The 10,000-nt window shown below is 46.3% G+C and overlaps 1 protein-coding gene across 1 annotated transcript in view; it reads left to right on the top strand.

Annotated features, from left to right (window-relative positions):
• adamts3 (ADAM metallopeptidase with thrombospondin type 1 motif, 3) overlaps positions 1-10,000 on the top strand; it is a 73,467-nt gene that overhangs the window by 16,173 nt on the left and 47,294 nt on the right. Inside the window, exon 4 of the mRNA XM_062543289.1 lies at positions 983-1,139. Within this exon, the coding sequence (XP_062399273.1) occupies positions 983-1,139 (157 nt within the window). The remainder of the gene's footprint in view (positions 1-982; positions 1,140-10,000) is intronic.

Here is a 10,000-nt window from a genome sequence, read left to right as displayed (position 1 = left end):
TTATTTGGAAGCGGTGCTTTCATTGTCTTCCGCTGATGTCCTATGTCTTCTTTTCATATTGCTCTTTGGCCTTGCAGTTGTTGCTGTTGTTATTCTTTAGTGAGCAAGAGTACATTCCTTTCATTCCTTTATTTTGGCCGTATTACTTAATTTACTGCCTAATGAACAATTTGTTTTATTGTAGTTGAATTTAGGTTTATCTTGTGCCTGAGATTCCCATTCCATAAAGCATTTTAACTTGACTTTATACATAAAGCATGATTGACAGTCTGTTCCATACCTTTATCACTTGTTAAATAGTGATCTTGAGACACTAGGCTCTAATTTGGCTTGTGCCAAAGAGTATATGCTTTGCTTGTGCTGCACCTTAAAATTTGCATACACCTGATCCTTTTAAAAACAAAACAACAATTCCTGGCTCTTTCCATCTGGTTTCTCCAATCTTCAAGTGTTGTTGGTCAGAATATGTTAGCTTGTGCTGACTATGTTATCATCCCAGGTAGTTATTACTGGCTCTTCAAAGCTCATTCTTCAGTCCTTGTGAATTTCAGTGTGGTGTGAAGCATGTAGATTACATGTACTGTAGGACTTCAAGGGGCGCATTGACGTCTAGGCCTTCATGTTTTGCCAGACACCTGACAAACACAGCCGTGATCAAAGAAAGAATGGCTGTGTACGTCTCCGCTATATATTCCATAGCATGGTTTTGCAATTTATATTCACTGGAGGGGAGATGATACAAGCCACATACATATCACCAGAACAAAGAAACAGACACCATTAAAAAAATGTCTTCTCCACTCTACAGCTGATAAAAACAGACAGTGATGGGGAAAGAGAGTAAATGAGGAGGAAGGGCAGATAAGGATAAAAGGGAGCGTGCAAAGCCTACTAAAGCGCCCTCTGAGAAAAGCTTCTGTTTTATGCATTGTTGTCGCTCTTTTTTTTCTCACCGGTCCTCGTGTCGGTTCTTTTTCCGCAGGCGGGCATGATTCGCACCGATGCGGATGAATACTTCATTGAGCCACTGGAGCGGGGCGCGCAGGAGCACGAGGAGAAGGGGAGAGTGCACGTGGTCTACAGGAGGTCCGCCGTCCGCCAAGCCCCGTCCGACATCTCCGTGGACTATCAGCTGGACGGTAGGACTCTCTTCCCCTTGGCTTCTTCTGTCACTGGACTCACGTTGATCTTCTCTCGACAGTTTGTGGATGATGTTTACACTAACAGTTCAGAAAAGATGGTGACCTCACTGATTAGCAGATGGTTCACTAGAAGTTGCCGTGTCTTCTCTTTCTCTGGCAAATTGGATCATGTTTTTATAATGGGCCGGCCCTGTGAAAAGCGTCGATAGAAAACTCGTTTGGTCTCACGGGTCAACTTCAAACAGAGGTACCCTCCTTTCAATTCCTTCATAAGCCTTCTCGTGGGATCGTTAATTTGTTTTGAATATGTCTTTCAAACAAACGGCATCTCGTTGCCCTGACGGCTGCAATAATATTAGGAGCGAAAGTAATAAAAGGCTGCCATGTTTGAAGGAGCCCTCCGCCTGAGAAGTCATCTCTCCGACAAGGCTAATCCATGTAGGTGGGCCTCAGAGGGCCCGGCCCCAGTTCAAAACATTCTCACGCGACTCAAGCCTCACCCCCTCCCTCTGCAGCCCATCAACATCAGGAAAAAAACATCTAAATGACACCACTTCCCCTTCTTCAGATGTGAAAAGAAGACCTTTGTGTGTGTGTGTGTGTGTGTGTGTGTTGTTGCTGTCGTCGTCGTCGTTGTCGGGGCCATTCGGTAATTACATCAGAACAGTGGGAAACTTTTGGGGGGCGGCCGAGGCCTTTTGTCACTCGAGCCCCTTTCAGAGATATGTTCTTATTCACTCGCCTCTAAAGAAACAGGGGCTTGTACGGTTGTTACGGTTACCATGGTAACCTGGTGGCGTGCCATTGTCCCAGGTGGGAAGCACCCAGGAGTGGAGGAATTATTACGCCGGCACTCGTGGTTGCTTGGGAATGCTCAGCCCATTCACCGTGCCATAAGGAACACGGATCTGTGTCCGAGTCTCGAGACCATCTCAGCAGCTGCCCTTGTGCTCCCAGCCACTCTCAACTCATAACAGCCATAAATAAGAACCTAGAGCTCTCAGCGTCCACTGTAGGGCCCTTTTTTTTAAAATATATGGCTGCATAGCACGACCATGAAAACACCGCTGCTGAAGCGTGCTGGAGCGCAGACTTGGCCGGCGCTCTCCGTCGCAAATCGGATGAGCCAACAGGCCCCTGAAAGAAGCTCTCAGTCAGAAGGCCCCAGAGCTTGCATCGCTGCCCACTCTCTCTCTCTCTCTCTCTCTCTCCCACCCGCCGTTCCCAACTCTGTGTCAGTTGAACGGCGTCCATGCGCCTCGGGGTCAGTCAGGCTCCCGGAACCTCCTCCTCCCCCCCTCGGCCCAGACGGTGCTGCCAAGCAAGCCGTTTCTCAGTACCTGTCTTCGCCGAAACACACGCTGCCAAATACACAGGTGCGTGTGTGTGTGTGTGTGTGTGTGTTTGGCAGAGAGGAGTGGAGTATGGGAGCAGGGGTTCACTCAGGAGGAATGGGTCATGTCTCGGCTTTCTGATGTCTTTTGCGACACACTTGTAACAAAATGTGAGATTAGGAACGGAAGGAGGCCCTATTAACACATAGAGAGTCACACAGAGAGCTGTGTCTTTTTTTTTCTTTCCGTATTCCTGACAGCGAAGACCTTTTTTTTACGAGGATTTGTTGTGTGGGGTGCCCCTGGTGGACAGCAAGTGGACTTGAGCAAATAATCATTGCCTTTTCACCGCGCCCCCTGAACATACAGTTTAGCCAATAATGAGCCAAACTCCCCTCCTCTGTCTCCTCTGAAACTTAAATAATCCTGGCGGCGCGGTGTTTGGAGTCGAACCCCCCCCCCCTCTGTGATGTTGAACTCTTCCCAAAGCAAACATTCTCGGTGGGATTACACAGGTTGGAGTGGTAATAATCAGTCAAGCGCTGCTCCCACCCACCCCTCCCCCAACACACACACAAACACGCACACACACACACACACACACACACCTACCACCGAACTGTATAAACAGAAGGGTCACATGGTGGCTAGTCAGAGGCTGTCAGAAAGCCTTAGCCATGTGTGTAGTCCCTCTAAAGGGCTACACTTTTGTCAGCAACGTGACATTTACATGTAGATGCGCTAATGTTTTACACGCTTTATATGTCACGCTTCACTTGTGTGCCCGTAGCGCAGATGATGGGGTTTGGAGTGTGGATGTTTTCATTGCTTGGCTGGTTTGAACACAGTGTTCCACCTCAGGCATTATGCTGACTCTAAGACAGATCTTACCCTAACCTGGTGCAGATCTGCTGAATCAACAACAGATCAAATCAGAATCCACTCTACAGCCAGTTCCCCCCCGCGGGCTGAGATCTCTGGATCTTGTATGGCATACGTTCCATATGTGCAGAGACAGGATGGAGGAATCCATTCATAATGCTGCGTCCGAATCAGTGGGGAGTGGGGATAGAAGGGGATTTTCAGGTGAAAATGCATGGAAGTATGCATGAAAGAAAACTGGCTCAGTTGTGCCATTGTTCAAACATAATAAATGGTCATGCAGCAGGCATAGAGCGATTCTTTTGTTGCTGCATTGCCGAACAGATAACAAATCATAAATTGGACAGTTAATTTACAGGGAGTCACTGCCCCCCCCCCCCCCCCCCCTCCCTGGCAACAAGCACTGCCTGTCTGGCAGGTCATGAAGACACTATCAGAACATTGATACATTCGTTTAGTGTAAATTGCTCAGAGCGACGACGGCAGAACACTTTGTCTCCGGGAGCGAGGGGGCAGGTTTGTGGAGGGGGTAATTCATCACGGGTGCTTCTGATTGAGCCCGGCTGTCACACTGATTGTTACAAAAATGACAGAGTAACAATTATTGCCACGGTCTGCAATACGTGCACAGCCCCAGGCCGCAGGAATTGGTTGCATTAGTGTGGCGGTAACAAAGGATTTGTCTTGTTCGGGACCCTAAAGACATTACATCAAACCGGCAAGTAATTGGAAGAGAGCGTGGGGGGAATAGCTTTTAATGGCGAGGTGCCTCTGCAAATTCCATTCAGATGGGCCAGGAAACCATTGCGGCTCTGGTATCTGGGGAGCAGCCGAGCAGAATCATCTTGAACCTGTGGCTGGAAAATAGTGATTTATATTTGTCACACAGCTGTGTTGGGCCTGCCTGCCTGCCTGCCTGCCTGCCATGCCGAGAAGAATTTGGTGTCACTGGCAAAAATTAGAAATATGCAAAGTGGTGAAGAAAACAATAAAACAAATGGAAACGAAAGAAGTGGAAGCATAAAATGGCCACTCAAAAAAGCTCAATTCCCTGAGCCTGTTAAAGTATCTAATGCTATTATATAATGCTAAAAACATTTAGCTAAACAGGATGCTGAGGAGATTCAGCCAGGTAACGGATCTTCAAGCATAAGACTAACATATTCTGCTTATCTGTGTTGACACAAGTGTACAGTGTCTATACTGGTGACATCTTAGTGCTCTTTGAGCAGCTCTGACCCAGTCTCCGGTCTTCCCACCTGTTTGCTATGACAGATAGCAGACAGTAATTCTGCAGAGCTACTTATGATGGTTCTTGACGCTGTCCTGGAGTTGGCACTCTGCAGGTGTATGTGAAACCATCCGCAGACCATTCCTTTGTCACCTCACTTGCTGCAAGGATCATTTCTTTGACTATCAGACCATTAGACCTCTGTTAGGATGAATGGATCACGATTGTGATCTGTTAATGACTGCCATCAAAGGGGTTGTCACCACCTGATGCTGTTTATTCCAGCATGAATAAATGTCCCCTTCTGGGAATAATTGCTTGAAATGTGCCTTGATTTTGCCATTTTATGTAACAGTGTATGATGCAAGAATGCACAAATAGAAGCTCTATATTATGGAGGAAAAAGAAAAGGAAAGGATATGATTATGACTAGACTTATTAAACTGTTATTGTGCAGTAAAGCATTCAACAGTAGCAGCAGTGTGATACACACCTCCTACACAGAAAATATCATCTCATTTCATTTCAATATTCTGATGATTCCCCTGGGATGTCTTGTGAAAGCATTTAGAGGAAACAAACAACTTGAAATGTGCATCATCTGATCCCTTTGGGTGGAAATGCTCAGATGTGTTGTGTAATAATAATGGTGTTATCCCCTGCCCATCCCTCACACAGAACCTCGGGCATTTCTTTTACGGCAGCCCGTAAAAGCCACTGAATGCACAGGACTGTTTAATGTCTGAGGTCAAGTGTGTGTTTTCACTTAGGAGTACCTTGGCGAGCTTTATAGGAGGCTAGCGAGGGAGAAGTACGGTAGCGGGCGGGGGCCTTTAAACGGATCCTCTTATCTCGACGCACCATGACTAAGAGTCTTCCCGGCGTACTGCCTCACGAGCAGCCTGCAGCAGCAACAGCAGCGGGCCCTCTGAAATATCAGCGATGAAAAAAAAAAAACAAAGCAAAGTGTGAGGCCTTCTTGTGCCAGTGTTCAGCGTTGGCGTCGGTCCCCAGTGTACTCAGCTGCCGTGCCCATGAGTGAACTCGTCAACCGAACCGCCGGAGCTGGTCTGACTCACGAAGACCCTGTGGCGTGCGATTTTTCTCACACTAGCCATCTTTCTGCTGTCACGCAACAGACCACAGACAAACAGGAGAAAAGTGATTCTGGCCTGTCATTCTAATTGTGGTCTGTAGTTTTCTTTTCTTTCTTTCTTCTTCTTCTTCTTATTATTATTTTTATTATCATCAGTTTTTGTCAAGAAGTGTGTTGTGCTGCTCAGGTCGGCCTGCACTCTGTTTTTTGTTATTTTTTTGTTCCTACTTCCTACTGCATGATATCATTGCTACACGTGCAGCCTTCATTGTCGTTTAATTGGAACCACTCACTGGCCGCTGTGCTGCTGCCCTGCACAGATGTGGGCTTGGGAAAGGCGTCCAGGATGGCCGTAGCTCAACACTGCACATCTGAGATTTACGGCAAATACCTCGACCCAGGGTGAGTTGATCTCATCCCCTTCAAATTCAGCCGAGATCCACCGCGCTCGTGTGTGTAACGATGATGGACAGCTTTAGGCTGGGAGGCACTCTGTGGCACCATTCGAAAAGACGATGTGCCTTTCCACTTAAATAAGTTGTGTAATGACATACCAGAATCATAAGGTACCCCGTAGTTTTTCCATATTCCTCACCGAAACAGTCGAAGACCGGGTTTGATGAATTTTTTCCATGGAAGCTTGTTGTGATTATCCTCAACAGTTCTGGCGCAGGCAGAGAGAGTGGAGACGGCAGCCTTGAAGCTCTGGACACCATTGTGTGTGCTAGTGGTGGGCAGTTTCTGCGAGTCCACGTTCCATTGAATCACCCCATTACAATCCCATCTGGCACTGGAACAGGAAGTGCTTTATTACCATCCCACAATGCCCCTCTTCTTCCCTGTCTGTATACGGCTGATGGGCTCTGAACAGTGGCAGAAAAAAAGAGGGAGAAGATTCCTTGAATTCTTGGCTGTGAAGATGATGTCATTGCAGCAGCAGTAGTTTATTAGATAGTTCAGCGGCAGAACTCGAAGAGCTGAGATATTCTTCGCTAGTATTAGTCCGGCTTTGAAGTGAATTCATCCTTTTTAGGCTGATAAAAGTACTTTTTGAAGTGACTACAACATTAAAATCTGCAACCTTCAGGCAAAATAGCTTGCAGAGTCTCATCAGGATTTGACCTGCTGAGTTTTCCCTCTAATAATACTATTATATTGTTGTGCCTTGAGGCACTTCAGTAGGGTCTGGATAATGATTTCCTATGTGCTAGACTGAATGACTTGCTCGTATTAATGCACGTTAGACTGGCAAGCACAGCCGAGATGCATCCGAGAGGTGAAGGATTTGTTCCTTGAAATTTTAGCTGACCTTTTAGCAGCGGATGAAAATGTATGCTAATCTCTATCCTTCACCTCTGTCAAGTCAAATTTTGAATAAACCTGTTCTTGGTGAAATTAAATATTTCTTGAGTGCCTGCTAATATATTTTTGGAACCCTTTAAGAACTTTGAGTGTGAAATCCTATGATTCTTATGCATGTCTGTGGGTGTAATATCCTGTGATATTCATCAGAAATAATCCTCAGGGTGCTCGAGCTCAGGGATTTCCTCTTACTTCTAGAAGTTTAATTCACAGACGCTCCAGACATCTAACCGGTACCTTCCCCTGACGTTAAGAGACAGATATCCCAGTCACATTATGGACTTGCGTTGTTATTGAAATCATCTGAGGGGTCTCTGTTTGCAGTTTTATGAGGTATTGCAAGAGACTCGGTTGGCTCACCTCAAGCAAATGTTCAGAACCTTAACTGCATTTCTGTCAATGTGACCACATCTGTTTTTTGTAGACGGCGAGGTGTCTGGAGCAGAATGCCTGTGCCCTTGGTTATATGGGACAGGATACAGATGGAACTGTTTACATCTGCCCCTGCCGCTCAGTGTGTGTGTGTGTGTGTGTTTGGGGGGGGGGGTGGTTGGGGGTGCAGTGGGTGGATTCAGGGGATGCAGGGGCATGAAGACTGTAGTTTCTCTCAGGACTGCCAAACATCATATTTTAACCTTGTCTGGACTTGTGGATATCATCCGCTACCAGTCAAACCATACATCATAGCATATAGTGCTTCAGCACGCCGTAAACGAGCTGGAAGTTGCTGCTCCAAACACCTGCTTCTGACTGGGAGGCACTGGAGATGGAGGTGGTGGTGGAGGAATGAAGGGTGGTGGGGGGGGGGGGGGGGGGGGGTTTCTTTGTTGACAAAGCCGAGAATAGCCTTGTGGTCGTATAATGGAGACGTCTAAGAGGTGCCATACTTGGCTGCCTGCCGACGTGATTGATGTGAGTGAGACAATGCCGCGAGAGGGAAAGAAATGGGTGATATATCTCTCAAGAATCCTGCAGGGAACCGTGCATTAATTATGATGTGTATTTTTTCACCATTCACTTTCTGTTTTTTGTGGAACGGAACATTCTGATAGCTTGACAACTAACCCACGAGAGGCATCCTCAGAGACTTCGCTGCAGATGTGCCTCTATTCTCTCACTGTTTATCACACTTCTTTTATTTATCTGTTTATTGTAAAGGTACGCCTCTCTCTCTCTCTCTCTGTTGTTACCTCAGAGACTAGCTGCCAGCATTTCCATCAGTATTTGCCCTGGATATGATAGACAGGGTAAGAAAGAGAGAGGCACACTCTGGGATGATCAGTAGGGGAGATCTGACAGATTTGACCGGAGCCTACAGCATATATCCATACACCACAAAGACAGGCTTATTTATGCTGCAGTGCTTCAAGTGTCAGTTTCTGGCCTAACGGTCTCCCCTGACAGAGAGAAAGAGAGAGAGAGAGAGAGAAAGAGAGAGAGAGGTGGAGGGAGCTGGAAAGAAAATCTGTAGATATGAATCAGGTGTTTTTCTCCGTCTAGACAGTGTCCACACGCAGTAGCATTTGATATCATCCACGGTAAGGGTCCTCACTAGTGTAGACAGCTATTGAGGCTGACGCTTGCCATCATTTGCGGAGTGATGGTATTGCTCTTTAATAGACACACACTGGTCTCAGAGTTACTCATGAAAATGTGCTTCGATTGACTCTTGTTCGGGCCCTGTGCTTGTCACATTGATGTGGACGATAAATAATGGAGGAGGAGTAGCAGTTAAAGGAGAAGTCGCAGCTGAAGGTTGAGTCACTGTGGCTTTGTGCTTCAGGTGATGGCGTGTAGATGCGACTAGTGTGTGAATGCAACTCTCACTGTCTCACATTCTACCTGCATGTCTTATTTTCTTTGGCGGTACATTGGTGTAGGCGTATGTGCTGTGCTATATGTCCCTATGCATTTGTCCAACCTACTTAAAGCAAAGCATTGTGTGCAATACAAATGCAATTTTTCTGTTTGTGTGGGTGGGCTGTCTAGTTTGAAAGGCTCTGGTAGTCACAAAGAGTAAAACATCAATTAGAGAAGTGTATACACAACAAAGGAGAGGAAAATAACAGGTCAGAGGTTAGAATAAGAAGGAAAATAACAAAACAAGTTGTTATTTACAATGAGTTCTGTTGAATTGATGTGTTTGACTTAATTCCCTCTAGTCACATTAAAAGTAAACACTTCAGTTACTGGTACTCAGGTCAAACATTTGTTTTAGCTTAAACTGAAGAGCAAATCGATTCAGATTTCGAAGGTAATATGTTAGTCTAGACTGTTTGGCTTTACAGTGTGACTCTGATGAAGGACTTCTCTGCGCTTCTACAGTACCTCGTGCCCAAGGCTCCATGTGTACCTGATAACCTTTCTACTGATCGATTGATGGGCTTTTGTTGCATCATGTCTCCAGCCATTGTATCAGACCCCTCTGAGCAGGAGAGACGGTGAGGCTGTATTCAGGTCAGTTCTGTCTCAGACGAGCTTGAGTCTAATGAACGCTGCTCTTACTGTACTGCAGTGATGCCCCCCTAGTGACTCGCCCAAGTAAACGAGGGGGGGGGGGGGGGGGGGGCAGACTCTGCAGACTCAGCTTCCCTCCGCTTTACGAGAGTGGCCTCGCGTCCATATTAAACGCTCCGACGGCCGCCCTGGCACACTGTAATCTTGCTTGTTTTGCGCAAAGACTTTTCTGGCGCAACGTGGAAATCATTTGCTGTTGTCTTTAATGTAAAGTGCCGAATGCAGCGTTATTTTGTGAAGGCATGCCCTGCTCTCGGCCCTTAAGTGTGCACTTTACTGCACCACTCTTGCTGCTCCTAATTTCACACACAGCTGGAGAGAGGGAAAATTAGCCTCGGTCATCAAAGTATTAATTGTTAGCTTAACTTTTATATGTTTGTAGCTGCAACACCGCCGTAAAAAAACTGATGTCAATTAAATGTGAAAGAAAACCACA

The sequence above is a fragment of the Sardina pilchardus genome, chromosome 8 (genome assembly GCF_963854185.1).
Source record: "Sardina pilchardus chromosome 8, fSarPil1.1, whole genome shotgun sequence".
Classification (NCBI taxonomy): Eukaryota; Metazoa; Chordata; class Actinopteri; order Clupeiformes; family Clupeidae; genus Sardina; species Sardina pilchardus.
This window is presented reverse-complemented; position numbering and strand designations above follow the sequence as displayed.